Raw genomic sequence first — 26,108 nt, forward strand, 5'->3', positions numbered from 1 at the left:
TGAAGTTAGGGATTCAATTTCAACTGCTTTCAAGATTAGTTACCCTTGAAATTTTGCCATGCATACTTAACTTAGCAAAGTCTAAAGTTAATCAATAACTTAACCCAGTTTACTAATTCTTTTTGTACAAATGTAAGTCCGTCATTGAAGATTTTGTACTTACAAAGTAAGAAGTAATTAGGGATTTTAGACTTCAAAGGTCTTAAAAAGTCTCTGGAAGGACTTTGTCTCCTCTCTTCTGACATGCAAGTCTTTGCTCTCTGTGCTGCGGCTGCCTGTTCTGAGCGGAACATTTAGCCTCTGGGGGTGTCCCGGCATCCTGGGCAGCTCCCATGTACCTCCCCTCCAGGCTGCAGTGGGTGGTCCTGGCTTGTCCTCTCCCAGAGCTCCTTGGAGCCCCTTTTAGCATTGGCCTTCTCTTTTCCTTTATTTCCTGGAAGGGGCATTTTCTTAGGCAGGTTCCTGCACACCTCCCCGCCCAGGACCTGGCTAGCTGCAGCTGGCACATGCAGACGGTCACACAGCAGAATGTTTTAATGCTGTGCAGTTTGCTCTCCTGACAAAGGTGGGTCTGCAGAAGGCTAGTTGCAGCTGCAGGTTTTGAGGCTTTCACTAGCATTTATTCCGGCATAGCTTGAAACAGCTGATCTGTCAGGGGAAGCACCAGCAAGTTAGCCTGCAGCACCCCAGCAGGATGGCACGTCCGGCCCTGGGGAGGAGTGGGGCCATTCTACTCTGGCTAGCCAGCTTCCCAGCATCTAGGGGAAGAGTGAAACTGCAGCTGTCTGACTAGGGTGCTGCCCCAGCCCTGTGCCTGCGTTCTTACATTGCCAAAGAGCAGGGTGTCTGGGAGAAGCCAGTGCCAGCTGTTGCCCCAGCCCCAGTTGGAGACTCTGGAGTCCGCAGCTAGATTAACCACTGGATAGGTCCTGGGAGAAAGTTGTGGCCAACTCTACCAGGCACAGAGGTTGGAGGAGGGAGGGGGCGGTGCCCAGGGTGGGTGGCAGTGGCTGAGTCCATTCCCAGAGACGAGGCTGGGCTCCTGAAGGCAGGGGGACAGGGGTACTTCTCCTTACAAGGCTGATTCTGGCAGCTGTTTGATTTGTTTTTAATTAAGATATAATTCACATACAAAACTCACCACATAAAATTCAGTGGTTTATAGTATTCACAAGATTGTGCACCCGTCACCACTATTCCCGAACATTTTTATCACCCTGGGAAGAAACTCCTATTCATTAGCACTTACTCCCTAGGTCCACTCCCAGTAAAGCCCTTTACTTTTTCACTGCTCTTTGCTGCAAGTTGCCAGCAGTACAGACTTGAGTGGGAGTCACAGAGTCCAGGAACCTCAGGGCTGGAATGTGGTGGAGACAAGGAGCTCAGGCACTGGTGACGGGGACTTGCTGACTGTGTGGTTTTGGGAAGATGCTTAACCTCTCTGTGTTTTGGTTTTCTCTGCTGTTAAATATTTCCCACCTCATTGGGTTGTTTAATAAGATAAAATGAGATGCTGTCTAAGTAATAACAGCTACACTTGTTAGGACCTTTGCCCGTGTTATTCTAATTTAATCCTCATTAATCCTGGGAAGTATGAGTTATTATTATCCCTATCTAATACATAAGGAAAACCAAGCACCCGAGAAGTTCAGTAACTTGTTCAAGATTGCACGACTATGAATCAGTTTTTAGTTGCAAAGCATGGAAAACCTGATCCTGTCTTGTTTACAGAGAAGGGAAATTATGACCAGAATGGGAAGTCCAGGGGCCCGGCAGGCAGATTTGGCAGCCCATGGACCCCGTCAAGGACGGAGGGAGGTTCCTTTGGTGGTGGCTGCATCTGTGTGCTGGTGGCAAGGTGGCAGCTGCAGGTGTGGCCTCACGCCCCTGTGCGTCCACCCTCTTCTCAGGGTACTCACTTAAAAGGCGGGGTGTTTCCTCCCAGAAGCCCCAGGCCGACTTCCCCTCATGTCCCATCAGTCAGGACTGTGGGTCACAAACCCACTCCCACGTTCCTCACTGGCAGCGGGAGGAGGCTTGCCACGATTGGCTTAGATTGCTTGGGATCTACCCCAAGTTATCGGGAGGGATCACACCCCAAATGTAAAAATTGGGGTTTAGTTAAGAAGCAGGAAATAGATTTTGAGTGGACACAGCAGTATCTTGGCAGCATCTACCAAGACCAGCAGGGACCTGAGCTGAGGTCCGAACCAGCCCTCTGAGGTCCGAACCAGCCCTCTGAGGTCCATGGCCGCTGCACTTCAGCACAGCTACTCAGCCTCTACAACACCCGGCATGTAGCAAGTGTTCAGTGAATCTCGTGTCGATTCATAAATTCTAGTTCTCACCCCACACCCTTGACTTTTTCTGACCTTCTGTTCCTCTTCTAGAACTCAGTTAAGTGGTTGCCTGGCCTCTGCTTGAGCTTTACTTGTGGGAAACTTAGTACCTTACTCAGCATTTTCTTCTCTTCTTTGACCATTAAGTGTCATGGCTACTTTTTGGATGAATTAGAAAAAATCTGCTTTAGATGCAAAAATTCAAAAAAAGGGGCCCGCTCTAGGCAGTGCAGCCCTTCATGGCTCGGAAAGATGCCTTTGTGGTAAGAAAATAGCACGCTTACCTCTGGCGAAGTGCAGCCCTGCTTGGGAGATGTCCCTCAAGGCTGGTGCCTTTGTGCAGTGCACAAACCACACAACTGTTTTGGGATGTCTCTTCCATTAAGGAATGCTGCAGAGGGGTTTTTAATGTGCTCGAGCCTCTGCCCTCCTGGGCACTGGCAGAGAGTGGAAGGTTTGTGCCCGAATTACCCAGGTTTGGAGGGCATGGTGGCCAAGTGTCCTGCTTCCTGCCTGGAGATGGTGTATCTCTCTCTCATGAGAGGGTTCAGCTGAAGAAGGATGAACCTTCACCTTCCCGACCCTTACCTCCTCTTCCCTCTCCCCTCGCCAGGGACAGGTGGCGAGTTTTTGGGATGTGAAAGATTCTGTTCAGGAGGAAACCAACTGGCCTGGAATGGCCTCGGCCCTTTCTTTAGCTTCAATCCAGGCAGCACTAGCTGTGCCGTGGCCTCTGAAGACTGAACTGTCACAAGGCTGTTCATGATGAAATTGGGGAAGTCTAAACCCAGGGCTTCCAGAGGCCCAGGCAGGTAGAATCTTGTCCTTGAAACTGGAGAGAATCTTGACATTGACCCATTGAGTTTTAGAATGGAGACTGGGCTTTCCTGTAGAATACAGGAAGGCTCAAGCTGTGGTCATATGGCCTCTCAAGTTCTTCTAGGTTATTCTGAAAGTTCCCTGGGGTGAGCAGACAGCTTGGGTGGGAAACTGGGGCCAGAGGGTCTCCTTTACCCCTGGCAGCACCGGCCCTCACGTTTCCTATCACTAAGTTTTCCTGAAGGTTCCCTTTGCCAAGTTCCTGTCTGGTGGGAATTTTTAGCTTTGATTAACAAGCCCAGAGAAGCAAAACATAAAGGAAATGTATTTGCTGACATTATACAAAGGTGGGGGCTCTGCTTGTCTCGTTGTGTAAGTACACGGTCTTTTTTTCAGCAGCAGTTAGAACGATTTTATGATGATGATGGTCACGATATGAATAAACAAAATAACATCCATAACATATTGGGTGCTTGCCATGAGCCAGATTTTACAGATACAGATGCTCACCCAGTGGCATGCATCTAGGACGTGGTCATGGTGGGATTTGAGCTTAGGCTTTCCTGACTTTGAACTAGTACCTCTAACATATCTCTTACCAATATGTGCCTCTCCTACCTGGATCTTCGAATTTGAGACAGAATTATGGTTTTTGGGATAGAGCTTTGCAGACCAAAGAATACGCCACACAGTCTCATGAGCCTGTAGACAGAGACAGCTAGGAGCTGCCCTGTGATGGTGACTCCTGACCTCCTCCAGCTATTTGCTCATCTGTGAAATGGGGATTTACATTCATACCTGTCTCGTAGTTAGAGATGATGCCTTGGTGGCACTGGGCACTTGCAGGTGTGCAGGCTTGGAGTCAGAGAGCTCTGAGTCCACCTGGGTGGCATCCTGACTAAGGAAGCGGGCTTCTTTCTTACCCTTCTAGGCTTAATTTTGTCACCCACAGAATGGGAATAATGATAGTAATTCACAGCAACCTTCCTTACAGGGAAGGATCCCATGAGATACCCCTGTAAGGCTTAGCTTGCATGAAATACACATTCAGTGAATGCTGACTATGATAGGTTTCCCAGTAGAGTGCTAGGTTTGTATGTTTCTAGTGGTTTTGAGTTAATAATTTGAGTTTGAATAAACTTGCAAAAGGGCCTAAAAGTAAACCAAAAAATGCATGAATATCTGACCCCATGAAGGAATTTGGAAAATGGTGGGTGGGGGGTGGTGTTTATTTCAGAGTTTCACTGGCTCCTGTGTTCATTGATAAAGAGTGACGGGGGCCCTGAGAATACCAATTCTCACTTCATGGAGGGAGAAGGGGGCATAGAGGGAGGTGAGGCAGTGTCCCCAGGCTCACGAACATCCACACCTCCACTTTCTTCATCCCCCTCAGGAGCTGTTTTATTTTTCTTCTGTTCCTCTAAGAGCAGAAGCCGAAGAGCCAACTCTGGCTTTGCTCCTGTTCCAAAGCCGTCCTGGTTCTAGGAGATGTGCCCCTTGGCCTGCAGCCCAAGTATGACTGCCTGGCCTGCCCCCTCCACTCATCCCAATGCTAAGGCCAACCTGGGGCCTAAGCAGAAAGCCCAGTGCCCTTGTCCCCAACAGGAGCATGCACGCGCGCGCACACACACACACACACACACAGACACACACACACACCCGCCTTTCGGGAGGGCTCAGAGCTTGTGCTTATAGTACAAAGGGTCACAGGATGGCATCTGACATCAGCATTTCAGCTCGCCATTCCTGTCTGGATTGAGAACCATGGAAAGATGTCAAGGCTGTTACATCTTGCCCCTCCCATATGGCATTGGGATCTCAGCAAGTCTGAAGGACAAAGCAAAATGGGCGTGTCAGGGTCCTTTAAGTGATCCTGCCTCTCTGCAGGGACATGCCCTACTGTTTCTCAGACATGGAGGGGCCCAGCAGGGGATGGAGGACACCCCCACCGCCTCCTCTGAGGCCCTGGGTTCACAGAGCGGCCACAAAGTCTAGGAGCTGTCAGCTGATGACCAGAGGGCCCTGTACCTGAGACCTAGCTGGAGCCCATCCCAGAGTGGGAGCCGCTCAGCTGGTGGCTGGACATCTGTTTTGTCATCTGCGAGGGGGCCAGTGGGTGCCTGCTGAAATTCTGACTCCTCCAAGGGCTATTTAGTCTACTGGGCTGACCAGCCTCAGCCCCAGAGAAGCCTGCTGTTTGAGAGCCCTTCATCCACCCTGAGACCCAGGTCCAAAACCTTCCCAAACTTTCAGAGTCCACATGTGTAGGTTTCAGTGAACTCGTATCCTTATTGGTTTGTTCATTCATCTGCCAAATATGTGTGGAGCACCTACCACGTATGGGCCAGGTGCTCTGATGGACAGTGGAAGAAAAACATTGACCTGCCCTCCTGGAGCTTCCATGTTAACTGGCACATTGAAATCACAATTATTTTATTATGGAAAGTTTTAAACATACAAAAGCAGAGCAAATATTATATTGAAGCCTCATGAATCTGTTACCAGTTTTAGTCATTATCAACTTGTGGCCAACCTTGTTTAATCCCCACCCCTTCCCTCTCCTGTTATTCTGGTACAAATCCCAGAAACGCTATTGTTTCGTCTGTACATTTGAGAATGTATCCCTAGAGGACAAGGGCTCTTTTAAAAATTATGTAACTATACTATTAATAATAATCCCTTAGCATTACCAATGTCTGGTCGGCATTTACGTTTCTAATTGGCTCATAAATGCAACATTTTTTGATTGTTTGAGTTAGGATCCACTAAAGGTCCATCCATTGCATTTACTGGAGTTGATGTGTGTTTTAAGTCTCTTCTAAGCTGTCGCAGTTGGTCTCCGGGGCAGTCAGGATAGCCTGGGAACTCATTATCAATGCAAATTGTCAGCCAGCCTCAGACCTACTGGATGAGAAACTCTGGGGGTGAAACCATTAATCTGTGTTTTAACAAGCCCTCGGGGGGTTCTGATGCACAGCAGAGCTGAGACCTTCTGGGCCATAGGTTTGCCCTCCTTTCCTGTAGATTTTCCTTGTGATTATCTTTAGGAGAAACCTGTCTCTCTTGTCGAGTTTCCCCCATCTGGGTTTTCCAGTTGATCACCAGGAACTGATGCACAAGTTCCTCTCTCATCTGCACCTGGGGAGCTGAGAAGGCTCTTCTCTCTTAAAAGAGGGGGCTGACTTTTAGAGGTGGAGGTCCCTGAAGGGTGATGCAGAATTTGCCTGCTGTAGAAGCAGGATGCACGCTAGGCAGGGGAACAGCATGTGCAGTGCCCAGAGGCTGAATCAAGCACAGATGCTCCAAGGCCTGTGGATAGGTTTGGTATGACCAGGGAGGTGGGGCAGTAGAGAGAGAAGAGACTGCAGAGGAAGGTGGGGTGGACTTAGAAGGTGAGGTGGACTTAGAAGTGTGCTGGACTTTATTGCATGGGAGATGGGCATCAGGGGAAGACCTTGACAAGGTTGAGTTAGGTGAGCAGACCTTGATTTTGACCAGATGGCTTTGTCTGCATCTGCAGTCATGGCTTTGACTGCAGGGTGAATGTGGCTGGGGGAGGGGGCAGGCCCAGGACAGGGAGACTGAAAGTTCAGGGGGATCTGGACCAAGGCTGTAGTGGTGACTTAGCAGAGGAGCCAGCAAATGCAAGAGATGCTAATTAGAAGGAATGACAGGGCTTGGGGGTAGAACGAGAAAGGAGGAAGTCTAGGGACTCTTCCATCTGGGAGCAGTGGTGGTTTTACTGGCAAAAGGGGTATCTGAGGAGAGAGGCAGACCTGGGTGGTTTGAGAGCTGATCCCACATTGTTGGAGGTCACTCAGCATAGCATGTATGTTACTAATATCCAACTCAAGAGAGTTGATGCCTCAGTTGGGAAAGAACTCAGTGGTGCTCTTAGTCACTGAGTCCACTTTTGGGTACACATAAAAAATCCATCCATTCATACATCCATCCTCTCATCTATCCATCCATCCATCTATCCACTCACCTACCCCTCCATCCGTCCATCCATCCACTCACCCACCCACCCACCTATCTATCCATCCACCCACCATCCACCCATCCATCCATCCAACATTGAGTGCCTGTGACATGTCAGGAGCTAAGGAATTAGAGATGAAGTAAGACTTGGCCCTACCCCAAACAAGCAGAGTCCATGAGAAGGAAGCCAGGAGGACAGAAACATCTTAGTACCATGTGTAGGGCAATCTGGTAGAGTCTCTTCAAATGATGGATGCTGGAGGGAAGGGCTGCAAGGTTGAGGAGTGTAATTCATGAAAATTAGTAGTTAAACTGTTGGTCAAGCAAGTATGTCTTCACCTCTCCCAACAGTTGCCTGGACATGTAGAGACACAATTGGAGGCCCACGAACCAGTGCATGAACTTGCAGTTAGGAGAGAGACTGTGAACCACCCCTATTGACAGTCTGGGATTGCAGGGACTCGGGGCTTTTCCTGTCTTGGGAAACTCAGCTGCCCCAGCTCGCTCTCCCTGGGGCATCTCATCTCTTGGATTATTCAGGGAGGTAAGAGGGGTAACAAGAAGATGCTGCCCCGTGTCAGGATGGGCCTGGTGCTGCCCCCAACTTGGCCTGGGCTTGATGCTACAGTCAGCCATGGTAAATGCTCATTTCCATAATTATTATTTAGCATTTGCAGAGTGATTATTTTACACTCAGTGTTCTTTGTAGTGAGAGGGTCTCCTGGTTCATGCCAATAAAATTTCCATTTACTCTGGACATCCACTATGGTGATTAAAAACAGCCCATAAATTATTTACTGAAATGGAAGTTCAGCTTACGGTAATAATGCATTAGTTCAGCTAGCCATGAAGCCTGTTATAGGGTAATAAAAGATTTTTTATTTTCCTTCTGAAAAGATATTTGCCAGTAACCTACATATGACCTTGAGCTGATCAGTTTTCAAAGATGACACTGCAGGCAGGCATATAAGGAGAGAAAGAGAGAGAGCTTTTTTTTTTTTTTTAATAGCCTGATTTTAGGCAATCGTCAGCAAAGGCCTGTCATCTGACAGCCAGCAGGGAAAAAGAAATGAGAATATATCTATGTTGTATTTTTTAAAATCGTAAGTACCAGACCTTAAAACTCCTTTTGAAATTGGGCATTTATTTGCTGGATACATAAATCGGAAAGCTAACAAGAAGGACTGTTTAGAGAAAGTAGCATGTCACTATTGTTGAGACCATCTGTCACATTTCCTCAGAGGCTGGAACCTTGTAGAATAAAGTCAGCCCTGTGGTTCTGTCTTCATCTCTAAACATGTATTTATGGAGCAGAATTGATTTTATGTATCTCAGAGAGTCTTCGATTCTGCTCACGGCCATTTGCTGACTAATGTCTTTGGCAGAGGAGAACAGCAAGCAAGTTCATGAATTATGACTCTCTTTGAGGTTTTCTTATCAAGACTATTTTTTATTTTAAGAACGTCTGCTTTGATTAAAGCCATTAGAGCTGGGATCACATAAAAATGTGTCTGAATTTTATATGTGTTGCATTTTAGAGCAGGAACCCAGATGAAGCCTGCATTTTAATCCTTATACCATTAAGACTAGCGGTGAGGATTAACCTAACAAACTAAACTAGTTCCTCCTCAATTGCCTGGTCTGGGGTTGTAAGAAATCCTGGGGCAGGAAACTTGTTGGCCAGGATTTGATACTTTTATTTATTTGCCCTCTACATTGTTGCAAAAATATTTTCATTTCTTTATATACCCTTCTTTCTGGCAAAAGTTGTTTAGTGTGTTGGGGAAGGGTGTTCCAGGATTGTGAGTTAATCTATAACCATCCTCATCACCTTATTTTTATGTTCACCAAAGTTAAAAAAGATCGTCTGCACACTAGCTCTACAAGACTGAAGTGATGTTAAATTATCTAATACATAACTAATAGCAAAGGAGACATGATGATTAATTTTTGTTTGTTCCCAAGAAAGCTCTTCTGTTTGTTTCCCAGAAAGGTCTGTTCTCCAGAAAGGTCTCTTCCCCTTCCGCTTAACCATAGTTTTGTGGCTAGTTTGCATTCTTGAAAGGGTCAGTGTTGTCCGGGCACAGTGGCTCACGCCTGTAATCCCAGCACTTTGGGAGGCCAAGGCCGGCGGCGGATCACGACGTCAGGAGATCGAGACCTTTCTGGCCAACACAGTGAAACCCCATCTCTACTAAAAATACAAAAAAAAAAGAAAGGGTCAGTGTTTCTCTGATTCCTTGATGTGAAAACATCGAATCTCTCTGTATTATGGGATTTCCGGGTAACTTAGTGCTTGAAGTGGAAGATGCTTTGAGTAGGCCTTTATTTAATCTACTTCGAACGATGCGGTAGGTATTTCTTAAAACTCCTAGCTCCTTTAGCTCTGTCCTTGATCACATTTCCTGAGAGAGCATTTTCCTTAACCTGTCTTTTAGTAGTCTTCCTTCTCTACCTCCACGGAAGGGTCTGGATTTTCTTTTCTTCAGCTTCCTTTCTTTCTCCCAAGCCTCGACTATAGGAAACTCTATTTGTGTTGAGGTGTTGGCTTAGCCTTTCTCTTCTGTTCCTAGTGTGTCCAAGTCAACCCGTGGGGACTGAACTGGACTATCCCCTGGGTGAGAGTAGTCCCGAGGGAGATGTTGTTGTATTAGCTTTATAGAAGCAGTGGAGGCAGGGCCACACTTAATGGCATTTGGGATTCCTTACTGTAGATAATGGCCTCTGTATAATTGATAGCCAGGACACACAGCCTACACTTGGTATGTATAGGGCATTCCATACATCAATTCTCTCCTGTTGTCCATTAGCTTATATCTGTCAGATATTCATAGATTAATAGATAATATTCTGTTGACCCTTTGTATTTTATTTCTGATCATTTACCTACTGAATGAAAGATCTCAAGCCTTGTTGGGACACATCAGAATTAAACTCCCCATTCTCCTCGGGGTGAGATAGGCTTTTCCATTTTTTTTCCCCTGAGAATTTTTGAGCATCATTTTGACATCCTAAGTAGTGAAGTAGAGAAACAGTAGCATGTCTCTACTGGCTGTGTATATTTCTGTGCTGTACTGATGAACATTAGCTGGTGAATTATCTTTGATTTGGAATATACAGATATACAGATGTGGGTGTGCACCATGTGCAGGTATCTCTGAAAATGTTACCCCTCAATACCTTCTGTGCAGATCAGTTTTCAATCATTGCACAGTGTAGCTGAATTTTAACTTCTGATGGAAAAAGTCCATGAAGTTCAGCTGCCTCTAGGCCTGGCTGAGTGATCAGCAAGTCAAATGATTTGTTTAATACTAGCCCGGTTGCCGTGGGGTTGAGGGGAGGTACAGGAGAACCAAAAAATCCTTGCTTCTTGCCCTCAAAGTATCCTAGAGTCCCCTGGGGACCCAAGACATGTGTTCCATGTGTGGCCCAACCTTGGCTATTTTGCAAATCAGTGAGAAGACCCAGGGCTCTGAGAAGGACTGAGTGATGGGATAATTAGGACCAAGCAGCAGCGGGGTGGATAGTTTGTCTGCAGATAATAGCTTGTTTGCTAATTGCCAACACCAGATTTTCTGGGCAATTAGACATTTGGTTTCTTTCAGGACCGTCTGTGCAAATGTGGACACATGGCTGCAGGCCTTCCAGGTAGCAGGTGGAGAGGGTGGCTCCTGGTGCTGATGGCATTTCTCCGCAGGCTGCCCAACGGCTGTGGGCAGGGAGGACCTCTCACCAACAGGTGGAAGGACCATCTGGCTGGAACCCCTAGTGGGGAGGCGGAATTCCCCCTGCATTCATGGGAGGGGTTCCCTTGTGCTGGGAGATTAGCAAAGATTGTGGAGATCAGCAGGCTGGTCTAGGAACTGAGCTGACTTCTCCATTCTTTTTTTCAAGAGCAATTAGCGCCCACGGCTAATAGCAATTCTGTTAGTTGTGGGTGCTAATAGAAATCAGAAATAGCCTCCCCTCCCAGATGAGCAAGTTGATTTAAACTTTTCAATAAAGTTTTTTTTAAAAGTATGTATAACATAAAATTTGCCATTTAAACCATTTTAAGTGTATGATTCAGTGGCATGAATTATATTCACAATGTTGTGCAACCATCACCACTATCTGTTTACAAAACTTTTCACTACCCCAAAGAGAAATTCTGTACTCATTAAGCAAGAAGTCTCCATTTCTCCCTTCCTCCCACCCCTGGTCACCTCTCATCTACTTTCTGTCTCTATGAATTTGCCTATTCTGGAGATTTCCTATAAGTGGAATGATGCAATATTTGTCCTTTTGCATCCACGTATTTTACTTAGCATATTTTCTAGGTTCACGCATGTTGTAGCATGTATAAGAATGTTCTTCCTTTTTACCATGAAATACTATTCCATTGTATGGATATACCACATTTTGTTTATCCCTTCATTTTTTTTTTTGAGATGGAGTCTTGCTCTGTCAGCAGGCTGGAGTGCAGTGGCGCAATCTCGGCTCACTGCAACCTCCGCCTCCTGGGTTCAAGTGATTCTCCTGTCTCAGCCTCCCGAGTAACTGGGACTACAGGCACGTGCCACCACGCCTGGCTAATTTTTGTATTTTTAAGTAGAGATGGAGTTTCACCATGTTGGCCAGCCTGGTCTTGAGCTCCTGACCTCAAGTGATCTGCCTACCTTGGCCTCCCAAAGTGCTGGGATTATAGGCATGAGCCACCGCGCCCAGCCTATCCCTTCATCTGTTGTTGGACACTTGAAGTGTTTCCACCCTTCTGTTATTGTGAATAATGCTGCATGAACATTTGCATATAAGTATTTCCTTGAGTCCCTGTTTTCAGTTTTTTGGGTAGATACCTAGGAGTGGAATTGCTGATCATATGGTAATTCTGTACTTGACTTTTTGAGGAACTGCCAAACTCTTTTCCACAGCAGTTGTCCCGTTTTACATTCCCACTAGCAATGCTCAAGGATTCCAATTTCTTCACATCCTTGACACACTTGTTATTTTCCTTTCTTAAAAAACTATAGCCATCCTAGTCAGTGTGAAGCCGTATCTCACTGGTTTTGATTTGCATTTCTCTACAGACTAATGATGTTGAACATCTTTTCCTGTACTTGTTGATGTATCTTTTGTGTATTTTCTTTGGAGAAATGTCTATTCAAGTCCTTTACCCAGCGAGTTGGATTTTTGCCTCTCTAATTACTGGACTGTGCCTCTCTCTCCCCAAGACAGGAATTGAGCCTCATCAGGCGGAGAGAGGCTGTGAGCTTGCAGAGAGTGGGAGGTGGCTGTGCAGATCTGAGGCTTCACATTCCCTCTTGCATGATTCATTTCATTCCTACAGCCTGTTTGGTACCCACTGTAATGATGCTACCTGAGTTCTCATGAAGTAGAAAAGGAAATCAGCAAGAGCCTGGGATTAACCCAAAGTGATTTAGCAGAAGAGGCAGATGGAAGCATTCCACCTGCTCCCCTAGAAGCAGACAGGCTTTTCTCAGACACCTCAAACCTTCTGGTTTCCTTGACCACAAGTATTGCCTTGGAAAATTACCCACTTCTTCCTAGCAGGTTTCAGTACGTATGTACTAAATGGAGCAGGATGTGCAGAGCACCGAGGGTGGTGCTGGGTCGTTGCAGGTGCCCAGCGCCCAGCCTTCGTCTCTGCGGTGGGAGCATGCAGTCCTCACTCAGCTTCTCTGTGCCCTGCCAGCCCTAGGCAGCAGGCAGGGAGAGCACTGTAGCGCTTTCCAATGCTGGCCAGGGAGAGTGTTTTTTCTCCCGGGGGGCCCATTCCTGGGGTAGAGCCACTGGGCTCTGGGAAGACTTCAGAAAAATGCTAGGCCTGAATGATGATGAGTGCAGGGGAACAGACAAAATGGTGTTCCTGCTGCTTAGCTGTTGGCCCTTTGCCTGTTTGACCTCGTGGCTGTTGGGTCCCATCTGCAGGGGCTAGAAATGCTGATCTGTCTGCCTTTTTGCTGTGGTTTTTATGATTGAAAAAGGTCCCAAACCTTCAGTATCACTGAAGAGAGACGAATTCACATGCCCTGGCAGGGGGAGGGAGGAGCTGGTGCATCTGCTAGGCAAGGACGCTCTTTCTGAAGCTTCGTCACATCCTACATTCCTAGGATAGGGGTTGCTCTTCCTTGGGGGAGGTACCCCTCACCCCTTTGGGAACCCGAGGGCTGTAGATACTCTTCCAAGAAAATGGACACAAAAATTTGACATAATTTCAGGTGGCTGCAGGTCCTGCTAGTCCATCATGGAGCCTAGCCTCTGGCTCCACAGACACACAGCCAGGAGCTGGGGCTTTCGGGGACTGACCAGCATCTCCAACTAAGCTGGGTTGAGTGGCACAGAGTGAGAGGCCTGGTGGCGACTGAGAGGAAAGGAGCATCTCATTTGGTCGAATTCTAAATACCAAATGCAAGGAGGTGCTGGAACGGATGCTTCTGCCTTCCTGGCTGGGGCTAGGCCTTGCCCATTTCGTGAGCTGGCTTTGCAGAGGCCACAGTGCCTGGAGTTGTTAAGGCCATGCAGCCCTCATTTCTTCCCCGTGGGTCAGCCCGTGCCACTTCTAAGGAGGCGACTTTGTTTTTCCTTTCAGAAACGGCTCCCACATCTGCATATTCATCTCCAGCCCGGAGTCTTGGGGACACAGGAATAACACCTCTGTCCCCCTCCCATATTGTGGTAAGAAGTGTGTGTGTGTGTGTGTGTGCGCGCGCGCGCGCGCGAGCACACGTGCGTACTGACTTCCTTTGCATTCTGGGTCTGATCTCACAGTTCAGGCTGCTGGACAGCCCCTCACATTCACTGGTTGGAGATTAAGTTGACCTGGTCCTGGCCACAGGAGCCCTGCCAAGCCCCTTCCCCCACTCCGGGCCTGGGAAGGCTTTCTGTGCTGTGGCTAGTGCTTCTGGAGCAGGGGCCTGGGTGGGTCACAGAAGAAGGTGAGATGGGAGCAGCCCTTTAAAGATTCAGGGTCAGAGCCTGTGAGGCGTCCTCTTGAGAGGAAGCCGCTGACTCTGGCTAGTGAATCGGTGAAATCCATGGACTCTGTTGACTGCGGTTGTCTGCGGTGTCCAAAAGCCCCTGGCAGTATAATCGCTTCTGGAATAGCTTGCCCAGTAGAGAAGCCCTGAGCAAGGCTTCATATGCATTGAGTGGGGCTGGAGACGGGGCTGTTGCTCTCACCCTGCCCTGTATGAGGAAAGATGGATGTTAGGGGGCAGCCGTTTAGAGGGGTGTGCACATAGACGCACAGGCAGCCAACCTGAGTGAGTGTCCGGAAGACAGGGCAGCTTTGCATGAGCTGTGCAGACGCACAAAGAAGACCCGAGAACTGCGGAGTCACCGCTAGGTAGGGGTGCCAGCCTGTCCTGGTTTCCTGGAACTGTCCGGCCTTTACACTGCAAGTCCTGCACCCTGGGGACTCCTTTAGTCCTGGGCAAACTGGGAGGGTTGGTTCCCTAGGGCCAGGTTCTGTGGTTTTCAAGCTTTGCACCCTGAAGTTGTCCTGTAAGAGCTTCAGGGCTGTGGGGGAGGGGAGCGGTGTGAGGAGAGGCCAGGCAGGTGGCATTCTCACCCCTCCCCTCCAACATTTGTTGGTTTTATAATTTGGAGTTCTGTGGGAGTTAAAAAAAAAAGTGTAAACTGCTTTAAAAAAAGAGAGAGGCCGGGCGTGGTGGCTCACGCCTGTGATCCCAGCACTTTGGGAGGCCGAGGTCAGGAGATCGAGACCATCCTGGCTAACACGGTGAAACCCGTCTCTACTAAAAAATACAAGAAATTAGCCAGGTGTGGTGGCGGGCGCCTATAGTCCCACCTACTTAGGAGGCTGAGGCAGGAGAAGGGCATGAACCCGGGAGGCAGAGCTTGCAGTGAGCCGAGATTGCGCCACTGCACTCCAGCCTGGGCGACAGAGCGAGACTCCTTCTCAAAAAAAAAAAAAAAAAAAAAAGAGAGAGAAAGCCTTGGAAACCTGAAATGGCCTGACCAAGTGATCAAGATGAGGCAAGGCCCTGGGCCCTGACAGTCACAGTGGGTCATGTGGCTGGCCTGGTGGGATTGGGCACGGTCCTGGGATGCCCAGCCCTGCTCACATGCATGAAATGCCAGCACAGATGGAGCAGTCACCTGGGTGTACAGAGGGCACAGCTGGCGAAATGCTCCTGGCAGTGGCCAGAGGTCTGCACAGGGTCTTGCGGAAGGCAGCAGGGCTTGGAAGAAGATTGTATCTGCTCAGGAACTACTGGGCGACCAGCCCTGATGATAGAATTTCTGTAACTAGCCGTGTGCAGACACGGTCAATAGAGAGGAGTGGGCAAGCTGCAGGCTTTGTCCAGTCAGCCTGGCCCTCCACTCAGGGATGCCCCCATTTCTCCCTGAGCCATTCAGGCGGGGTCCCAGGCTGGGCTGCCTTCTCCCCAGGGCTCTCCAGGTAGTAGACTTGAGCTGGAATATAGAATGTCCTTCTGTCTGCAGGGGGTTCACAACTAGGCAAGGTGAGACCCCCCAGGGGTGTCTTCCTGAAAGCCAGGCCCACCCCTCTACACCCCCCATGCCTCACTGTATATCTGCAGAACGACACTGACTCCAACGTCTCAGAACAGCAGTCATTTCTTGTGGTGGTGGCCGTCGACTTTGGGACCACATCCAGTGGCTATGCCTACAGCTTCACCAAGGAGCCGGAATGCATCCATGTGATGAGGTGAGTCCTGTGGGTGGGAGGGCCACGTGGCTGGTGCCAACCACTGCACCTGTGGAGACTCTGGGCAATGAGCCAGTGATTGGCACTTAGGAAGAGGGCCCTGGATTCTGTTCCAGCTCGGCTCAAGCTCATCATGCCACTTGGGACAAGCCATTTCTGATCTCTGGGCTCTAGGCTCCTGGTTTGAAAAGACGTTGGTTTGATTCTGATTTAGTTGGTCTGGGGAGGGGCCTGAGCAGTATGTTTGAAGCCTGGCCCGGGTGAATCCAGCTTGTGGCCTGGGTGAGAGGCGCAGACCTGTAGTGTCTGTGATGGAGGGATCCAGGTGCCAGCTTGGCCACTTATTGTGTGATTTTAGGCAATTGCTGAACCTGCTAAACCCCAGTTTCCTCATCTGTGAAATGGGGATCCTGACAATACCTCCCTCACAAGGTGTGTGTGCAAATGAAAGGAGATTGTCCATTAAATGCTTAGTGTGTAGTAAAATGAAAGCAGGGAAGGTGCTGGCCCTTTCAAGTGAAGAGAAGTACTGGGGTGTTGGTAGCCAGAGGCAAAAAGCACCTGCCAGAGAGAAGGCAGCATGAGGGGAATCTCAGCCAAGTGGCCCCATAGGCAAAGTTGCCCTGGGCCTCCTGGGATGCACTCTGTGCTGGGATGCCCCCTTCCCTTCCCCACACACCCAGCACCCTGCAGGCCCTGGGTGCCACCCATCCATGGGATCCCAGGCTTGATCCATGACCTTCTTGCAGGGAGTGACCCCTCAAATCTTTGGAAGCCCAGAATTTATCATCCCAATTTTTCAATTCCGAGGGATGACTCTGAAGATACATTGTAATTGGCTTTGCAGTTCCTTCAACTGAGTAATTGTGGAATTTAGTATTGCCCCTAGATTAAGATTTTTTAGTTTTGTTGTTGTTGTTGTTGTTGTTATTTTTTTTAAGAGACAGGTTCTTGCTCCTTTGCCCAGGCTGGAATGCAGTGGTGTGATCATGGCTCTCTGCAGCCTCAAACTCCTGGGCTCAAGCGATCCTCCTGCCTTAGCCTCCCAAGTGGCTGAGACTACAGGTGCATACCACCACACCCTGCTAATGTTTGTATTTTAGGAATTTTTATAAAGGGTTGTATAAAGCACAAGTCATAGTAAAAGTGACTCCCACCCCAATCTTGGTTTAAGTCTCACCTTTCCTCTTGAAAACCAGATGTGGCTCAGCCTGAAGCTCTTGTCCTAAGAGGGTACAGAGACTCTTGGGTGTCATGTCATCAGGAAATGATGAAAAGCCGGTTCTATAGCCAACTCTGATGACAGCATCGCCCTTGGTGTTCAGTTGCCACCAGGAATCTCTTTCCATTTAGCCAGACAGATGCTGTGAGGGTCTGTGCTGCCACCAGTGACCCCAAGATGAAAAATCCCAGTGGAAAAGAATACGCCATGAAAGGCTAGAATCAATGTTTATCAGCTTCTATGTAGTTCTAAGAAATGTTATTTCCACAGAATAGTCATGTAGTGAAAACAGAAAAGGAGTGGAAATAACTTTGTACTTGCTTGGGGAGGGGTACTTAATGAAGCACCACCATAGTTCAGGGCCTCTGGAGGAGACAGCTTAGTCATGGTAGACATTTTGGAGGGAGGTTGGTTGGTTCTACCTGAATTTTATTTCAATCAGAACATACTAGCATAATCATGCTAAATGACAAGTTAGAAGTGAGAAAGTTGACTTTTTTTTGTACTAAGTAGGAATGAAGGAATAAAAATTTGAAGGGGTCATTCTCTACTGATAATGTCACTGTTAATGTTAATGACAATTCCATTTGTGAAGAGCAGTGTGTGGAGCAGCTGCCTGGCACTGGGGCCATCCCTGTGTCTCAGTGCAGTCACCTCGGGGACTTTGGCTGCTGGGGTAGGAGCAGCATCCTGATGGAGCTTGACAAGGAAATTGACCAGGGATGATTCCAGACCCATTTGAGCAGCAAATATAGTTGGAGGCCGGAGCTCCATCTGGACCGAGATGGTCCTACTGATGCTTAATGTCGTGGGGTCGGGAGCAGGTCCGCGCTCAGCTGGGAGCGTGGCCACCTCCCCAGTGGGCGAGGAAAGCGGCTTATTTTCCCTCCTGCACTGCGTCCCCACCTGAGGGCGCACGGGCTGTGCATGGGGTCACATGGCCAGCGGCAGGCCAGGAGCCAGGACCTGGTTGGGCAGGGAACAGCTTGGCCTCTTGGTGGCCCTGGCCTCTCTGCAGTGGCCCCAAAGGTGAGCGAATGCATTGAGTTTCCTGTCTTCCTCTTCCTCCTTCCCTTGCTCTCGCTGCAGCCTCTATCTCTCTCTGTCATTTCTTTTTAGAGATAGGGTCTTGCTGTGTTGCCCAGGCTGGAGTGCAGTGATGCGACCATAGCTCACTGCAATCCTCCCATCTCGGCTCCCCAGAGTGCTGAGATCTCTGTTTCTATGGTTCTTTCACCTCTGCTCCAGGATAGGTCTGAGCCTCCTGGCTTCCCTTCCCCTCCGTTTAGCCCAGTTTGCCCTTAGGAACAGAGGCTCTGATTCTGTCATGCCCCTGCTCTAAGACCTTTAGTGGCTTCCCATTATTCACAGAGTAAATGTCTAAGTCCCCAAGGTTCTCCTCAGCCTGATTCCAGCTCCTTTCCCAATCGTGTTTCTCACTCTTCCCATTTTCACAGTCACTCTTCCCACTCACATACTCTCTCCAACCAACGCAATCACTTCACATTCCCCACAAATGCCCCGGCTGGCCCACCTCTGAGCAGCCTGGAGTATCCTTCCCTCCTTTGAGATCCAGTTGTCTGTCTCTTGTTCGGTTTTCCCCTGAATCCTGCATTCTTTCCTCTGCCCCACCAGCTGGCACCTTGGGCCCCTCATTTGCATCTCATAAGGCAGGTAATTATGCATTTGTTTATACCTACCTTGTTTCAAACAGGATTCAAGCTAGCAGTATATCTGCTACTGAGTGCTTGCAAATTAAAAATACATTGCCTAGTAGATTGTGAATTATTTGAAGACACAGACATAAAAGTTTCATGCCAGCACCTGGCACACATGTAGATGCTTAGAGTAGATGCTCAGTAAACATGGAATGAAAGATTAAGGCAGAGCTTGTTATTGAGCAAGAACTTTGCACTTGCCCAGTTCATCTCCTTTTTAGCTGAAGTTGTGTCTCTAGTAGCTGCTCATCCAGCTGAAGCAGAGTGCCTCCAGGCACCCACATTACTGACACTCATGCATACAGTAGGTGTTCAAATCTGTGCTGCCTGAATTGGGATTTTGAAAGAAGGCCCCATAACTTCTGCTTCCCTTGGTGGCAGGCGATGGGAGGGAGGCGACCCTGGTGTGTCCAATCAGAAGACTCCGACCACCATCTTGCTGACTCCCGAGAGGAAGTTCCACAGCTTCGGGTACGCCGCCAGGGACTTTTACCATGACCTGGATCCCAATGAGGCCAAGCAGTGGCTGTACCTGGAGAAGTTCAAGATGAAGCTGCACACCACTGGGGTGAGCAAGCCTCTTCCCCTGGGCCCAGGTCCCCCGCAATGGAGTGCCAAGGCTCCTCCAGCCTTGGGGTGGGGAAGGGATGTCCTTCCAACCCAGGGGGCCCTCTAGTCTCTCCCAAGCAGAAATCAGTGTCCATTTACCTTGATTTTAGACACAACCTGGAACACACAGTGCTTTTGTGGAATATGCGATGCTTTCCAATGTGCATGTGGGCAGGGAGATACTCTGAATATTTAACAACTTGTTTGTCTTGGAAATGGACCTATCAAAGTAGACCCTGGTTATACCAGGGAAGTGGAGTGCTGGGGCCCTCCTGCCATGCCAGGAGTTCTCCCTTTAGTTTCTGGATTATTGAGAGATCAGCGTATCATGAAGGATCCACTTGGGGGCTAGGGACACGTGGGGAGCTCAGGGCAGTAGTAGCTCTTAACTAACCAGTTTGGAATGTAACAACCAGTAACAACTGGTACATCCAGCTCTCTATGTGGGGAGGGGGAGCTCAGGACATCAAGTGCCCAATAATTGGAGGTCCCACTCCCAGAGTGGTGGCCTGAGCTCCCAGCAAGCCAGTGTTCCGTAAGACACCTACATCAAACAGGCACCCCCTGCTACCCCAAAGCTTCATAGAAAAGGATAGGGCATAGGACAGAACTTTTTTGAGTTAAGCATTTTATTCCATAAAGTTTCCTTAACTTTCAGTGCTTAGAAAGGCAGGATGATGATAATGTTTAAGAACACGGACTCTGGGGCCAGATGGCCTGGGTTTAAATCTGGCTACTGATACCTTTGAGAAATGTAATCCAAGTTACTTAACCTCTCCCTGCCTTGTTTTATCTTCCCTGTCAAATGGAGACAATGGCAGTGCCTTCCTCATGGGGATATTGTAGGGATTGGATTAAAGGAATCAAAATACATAAAGCTCTTAGAGCCATGCCTGGTGCAGATTAAGTTCTAGTCAAGTGCAAGCTCCTATTCTAATTGCTTTCATTTGTCTGTTGAGCACTTGCAGATGACAAAGCAAACATTAAGTGGGAAACTCAGCAGCCAGCACCCTGCCTTTCAAGGCTCTGTGCTCATCGGCCTGGTTGTCTTTCTATGGTGCAGACCAAGTTCTGCTAGAAATGAACTGTTCCTATTTCGCCTAATGGGATTCAATGCTGAGTATCAGGATGGCAGGTGGAAGGAAGCACAGGGATTTTTTTCAATTCAGAGCCATGGCTTCCTGGCACTTGGCCACCTTTCCGAGCCTGGGAGCTGCTGCCCTAAAGCTGGGGTATCTTTGCTGGGCATCAGGAGCAGAAGGCAGCTGGCTGGGAGGAGTGAGCAAGTGCAGATAGGTCAGGATGCCACAGACAGGCTCCACATGGCTGGCTTAGTAACTCAATGCCTGCTTTCACTCCCAAGGCAAAGCATAATTACCCAGCCTGGAACAATCTGGAGGCCCCAGTGATTTTTTTTTCCCCTGGCAGTAATGAGCTTGTTGGTTCAGGAGACCTGGGGGCTTCCTCCTGATTTTTGCTCTCACTCCCTGCCCATCCCTACCCCACAGGGACTTTTCTCATCATTTTTTAATGATCTCCATCCACCAGCATCTAGGCTCTGCAGAGCATCCTCTCTCTGGGACCACACTCAGCAGCTGCTTTCACTTTCGGTGGAGAGAGGAAAGCAGTGATGCTGGGCTCCTGGCGGATTAGACAGGGCAAGCCTTAAAATAGGGGCTCTTCTATTTTGGTGACTTGGTTGGCAGCGTAATGGGGAATGAAAGCTTCGTCTGTTTAGCATCATGGATGGCAGTGGGTTGGTACGATTAGGCATCCATCGGGGGGATCCTGAGCGTGACCATGTGTGTTCGAATGTGGAAATCGTATGGAAATTGCATGGGGAGTGGCACCTGCTGCCTATTCTCTCTTCCTGACTTCTACTGTTGCCCCTGAAACCTCTGCTCCCAGAGGATCCAGGAGCTAGAGGGAGAGAAGGAGGGAGAAGTGAAGATGGGGCCTGGAGGGGACAGCCAGAGCCTCCTACACAGTAAGGGGACACTGCTGCCAGCCCCCATTTTGGGGGATGTGCCATCCTTTTCTGCCTCTTTAATCATGGGGGAACATAAACATGGCTCACCAGGATCCTCTAGGCCCCCTTGGAGCAGTCTCCAAAGCCAGAAGACGTGTTTCTCCTTTGTCATCTTCTTACTATTGTTCCTCTTCCTCCTACCAGGACCTCACCATGGATACAGACCTGACGGCAGCAAATGGCAAGAAAGTCAAAGCCCTTGAAATCTTTGCTTATGCCCTGCAGTACTTTAAGGAGCAGGCGCTGAAGGTAGGACTGATAGTTGAGGCCAGCCAGCTGTGTGCTAGGCAGTGGCACCCGTGCCAGCTCCGTGTCTCGGGCTGCTGCACCTGCTGGCCAGGGTAGGAGGCACAGCCTGGAGGGAGAGTGTGGGCTTTGGAGTCAACACAGCAGGATGAACCCTCACACACTGCTGGTGGGAACGTAAAATGGTGCGGCCTCTTTGGAAAACAGTTTGGCAGTTCCTAAAACAGTAAAGCACAGAGTTACCGTAGGACCCAGTAGCTCCATTCCTGGGTAGATCCCTAAGAGAAATGAAAGAAGATGTCCACACACACCCGTATACATGAATGTGCCTAGCGACATTATTCATAACTACGAAAAGTAGAAACAGTCCACATGCTGTCCACGCAAACACACGTATACATGAATGTGCATAGCAACATTATTCACAACGACGAAAATCGGAAAAAATCCACATGCCCATCAGCTGATGAATGGAGAAACAAAATGTGATCTATCTTACAATGAATGTTATTCAGCCAGAACAAGGCCTGAACTACTGATGCATCCTACCACATGGAGAAACCTTGAAAATGCCATGTGAAGTGAAAGAAGCCAGATACAGACAGCCACATACTGTGTGATTCCATTTGTATGAAATGTTCAGAACAGGCACCTTCACGGAAACAGAAAGCAGAGACTTTTTCTGCCAAGGGCTGCAGGGAGTGGGAATAGGAGCGACTGCTGAAGGATATGAGTTTCTTTTGGGGGGTAATGAAATTAGGTAATGGGGTTGGACGTGCAACACTGAATTACACACTTTATAAGTGGGAATTTTATGGTGTGGAAATTGTATCTCAGTAAAACAAAAAGAGAGGCAGGAAACATACTTAGCAGCTGTGCCATTTTGGTCAAGGTACTTAATCTTTCCAAGATCCACTTTCCTAACTGGAGAGTGCGGTGGGTAACTGTACCTCATAGGCTGTTTGATAGAAAATGGGACTGGACATGCAGTGCCCTCCTTGAAGCTTGGTCTATAGTAAGCACTGGCTAAATGGTGGCTGCTATTTCTCCCCCTCCTCTCCCTCCTCCTCTATCCCCCCAGACCCCATGGAAGAAGCTAATAGCGTGAGCCCCCTTGGGTCACCCCCACAAAAGTCTGTGGTCATGATGGCCTGAAATGCCAAAAGCATCTAATTTTGAAGTGGAATGTGGCTGTCCACTCGTGTCTCCTCCCACAGGCATGGAGACCGGTGGGTGGGGATTAGGTGATTAAAGAGCACTGATGTTTTGAGCTTTATCCAAAAAGATTTGGGAACTTCAGAAGCATTTGGTATTGTGTGACCACTAAAGGAAATTTAGTGAATTCTAGAAATAGGGTCAGAGGGAGACAAAGAGGAAGTGAGAACATGGTATTACTTTCATCTATTCAAGTACCTGTTTTTTTGAGTATCTTTTATGTGTGAAATCCTATACAAGTTATGGCAGTGTAGAAATCAACTCAGTATACAGGAGTGTGTGGTCAGGGTCAGAGTGGTGAGGGGGTAACTGTGGGTGCTGGGGGAGGCAGAGATTCTGTCCAGTGGGGAGCATCATGGAAGGCTCCCTGTAGGAGGTGGATTCGGGGCAGGATGGGGTGTGGTTCACAGGCAGCAACTGGAAGGGTGGGTATTTCAAGCTGGTGGAATGGCACGTGCTCAGCTCAGAAGGAAGAAAGCAGCAGACAAACAGCTGTGGGAAGAAAGCAGTTGGGGTGGAGGGAGGATAAGGCTGCAGGATAAAGCCAGGATGCCGTGAGCTCAGGACAAGGTAGTGCAGAGCTGCGGATGCCAAGCCAAGGAACTTCTTGGTTAATGGGGAGTCCTCAAAGGATTTCTAGAATGAGTGACGTGGCCACTGGGATAGTAGTAGAGTGTTGTATTAGTCTGTTCTCATGCTGCTAATAAAGACATACCCGAGATTGGGTAATTTATAAAGGAAGAGGTTTAATGGACTTACAGTTCCACATGGCTGGGGAGGCCTCACAATCATGGTGGAAGACGAAGGAAGAACAAAGGAATGTCTTACATGGCGGCAGGCAAGAGAGCTTGTGCAGGGGAACTCCCATTTATAAAACCATCAGATCTTATGAGACTTATTCACTACCACAAGAACAGTGTGGGGGAAACTGCCGCCATGATTCAGTTATCTCCACCTGGCCCCGCCCTTGACACATGGGGATTATTACAATTCAAGGTGAGATTTGGGTGGGGACCATACAGCCACACCATATCAAGTGCCTTAGTCTATTTTGTGCCACTGTGATGGAATATCACAAACTGGGGAATCTATGAAAAACAGAAATTTATTTCTCATGGTCTGGAGGCTGGGAAGTCCAAGATCAATGTGCTGGTGGGTTTGGTGTCTGGTGAGGGCCTAGTCTCTGCTTCTAAGATGGAGCCTTGAATGCAGCATCCTCTTGCCAGGGGGATGTGGATGTGGGGAAGGAACATTCTTCCTCACATGGCAGAGGAGTGAAAGAGCTCACGCACTCCTGAAACCTGCAAGACTTTTTTTTTTTTTTTTTTTTTTGAGATGGAGTCTCGCTCAGTTGCCCAGGCTGGAGTGCAGTAGTGCGATCTCGGCTCACCGCAACCTCTGCCTCCCAGGTTCAAGTGATTCCCCTGCCTCAGCCTCCCAAGTAGCTGGGACTACAGGCATGTGCCACCATGCCTGGCTAATTTTTGTATCCTTTTTTTTTTTTTTTGAGACAGAGTCTCGCTCTGTTGCCCAGGCTGGAGTGCAGTAGTGCGATCTCGGCTCACCACAACCTCTGCCTCCCGGGTTCACGCCATTCTCCTGCCTCAGCCTTCCGAGTAGCTGGGACTACAGGCACCCGCCACCACGCCCGGCTAATTTTTTGTATTTTTAGTAGAGACGGGGTTTCACCGTGTTAGCCAGGATGGTCTGGATCTCTTGACCTCGTGATCCACCCGCCTCGGCCTCCCAAAGTGCTGGGATTATAAGCGTGAGCCACCGCGCCGGCCAATTTTTGTATTTTTAGTAGAGATGGGATTTCACTATGTTGGCCAGGCTGGTCTCGAACTCCTGACCTCATGATCTGCCCACCTTGGCCACCCAAAGTGCTGGGATTACAGGTGTGAGCCACCACAACTGGCCGCAAGCCCTTTTTATGGTGGCAAAAATCCATTCCTGAGACGGGAGCTCTCATGACATAAACACCTCCCATTAGGCCCCACCTCCCACCCAACACAGTTGCACTGGGGTGTACATTTCCAACACATGAGTTTTCGGGGACACATTCAGAATACAGCATAGAGTGAGAGACCCCAGTAATCCCGAGAGCCTGCAGGGTGGAGGTCGGCGGTGTAGAGGCAGCTGACTCAGATTCTGCAGGTTTGTCTGCAGGGAGACAGGGAGGCTCTGAGACTGAGAGCCACGGGGTCGTTCGGGGAGCAAGAAGGAGGATCTGACAACCAAGAAGAAAGAGGGCCCGCGGGCTGGGAAGGAGTGGGTTCCGGGCAAACAGTATTCCACCAGTAAGGGGACAAGGGGACAGGGGAGGCCCGGCAGCAAGGTCATTGTGGGGTGGGAGTCGAGGCATGGGAGGGGGAAGGGAGGGGTCTGAGTGGTGTTCAGAAGGTGACCACAGTCAGAGACAAGTGTCGGGAAGCCTGCTTGGAACTGGAGAAGGGGTCAGCCCCTTTGTTCCAGGCGGCAAAAGGGCAGAAGGGGAGGGGCACAACGAGGTGGACCCAGGTCTGCCCGAAGAGCAAAGGTTGCAGAGGGACAGGCTCAGCGCCTGGTGGCCCAGGAGGCCACGTGAGGATGTGTCTGTGGGCGCCGAGGCAGGTGAAGGAGCGGAGAGCACAGAGCGCACAGGGGCTCCTGAGTTAGGAGGAGGAGCCATGGGGGCTGGGTGGGGGGAAATTTAGGATTCAGAAAGCCCAGGATGTTGGTGCGTTTCAAGTTTGCCAACAGGAAAGGAGTGAGCAGCCCATCTCAGAAGGGGAGGGAGGAAGTGGAGGGAAAGGCCCCAGAAGGTCAAGTGGCCATGTGGGTGGTTGTCTGTGAACTCCTCAGCTCACCCAGAGACGCTCCAGGGAACCTGCTGGCACCTTTCTTTCAAAGGTAGCTCCTCCCAGCAGGGAATATGCCGTGAATAAATTCCAGGAGAAAAAGCTGTTTGATGTACAGGAGGAGTTAGACCTTGCCAGGGGCTGGCTGGAGTTGGAGGGAGGGGGTTATGGCTTGATTGGCCGGAATAAGCAAAGGCAGGATACCTACTCAAATGGGATGTCCAAGAGTCACAGAAATGAAGCCACCCAGTGGGTCATGAAGGAAAGCCCGTGACAGCGCCTGACACATGAGATGGTCAATTAATTAATGCTGGCGCCTTTCCCTTCCAAGCTGTTCCCTACCCGCTGGGGAACTGACAGCTCCTCTAAACTCTCCAGACAGCTCAAGGAAGCCC

At 49.1% G+C, this 26,108-nt stretch overlaps 1 protein-coding gene across 2 annotated transcripts in view; it reads left to right on the forward strand.

Moving 5' to 3' along the window:
* HSPA12A (heat shock protein family A (Hsp70) member 12A) overlaps positions 1-26,108 on the forward strand; it is a 178,946-nt gene that overhangs the window by 127,449 nt on the left and 25,389 nt on the right. For both annotated transcript variants that reach the window (XM_032176778.1, XM_032176802.2), the window contains 4 exons: positions 13,729-13,814; positions 15,707-15,834; positions 19,156-19,342; positions 21,557-21,661. In XM_032176778.1, the coding sequence (XP_032032669.1) occupies positions 13,729-13,814; positions 15,707-15,834; positions 19,156-19,342; positions 21,557-21,661 (506 nt within the window). The remainder of the gene's footprint in view (positions 1-13,728; positions 13,815-15,706; positions 15,835-19,155; positions 19,343-21,556; positions 21,662-26,108) is intronic.

This window comes from Hylobates moloch, unplaced genomic scaffold (assembly GCF_009828535.3).
Source record: "Hylobates moloch isolate HMO894 unplaced genomic scaffold, HMol_V3 SCAFFOLD_3, whole genome shotgun sequence".
Taxonomy (NCBI): domain Eukaryota; kingdom Metazoa; phylum Chordata; class Mammalia; order Primates; family Hylobatidae; genus Hylobates; species Hylobates moloch.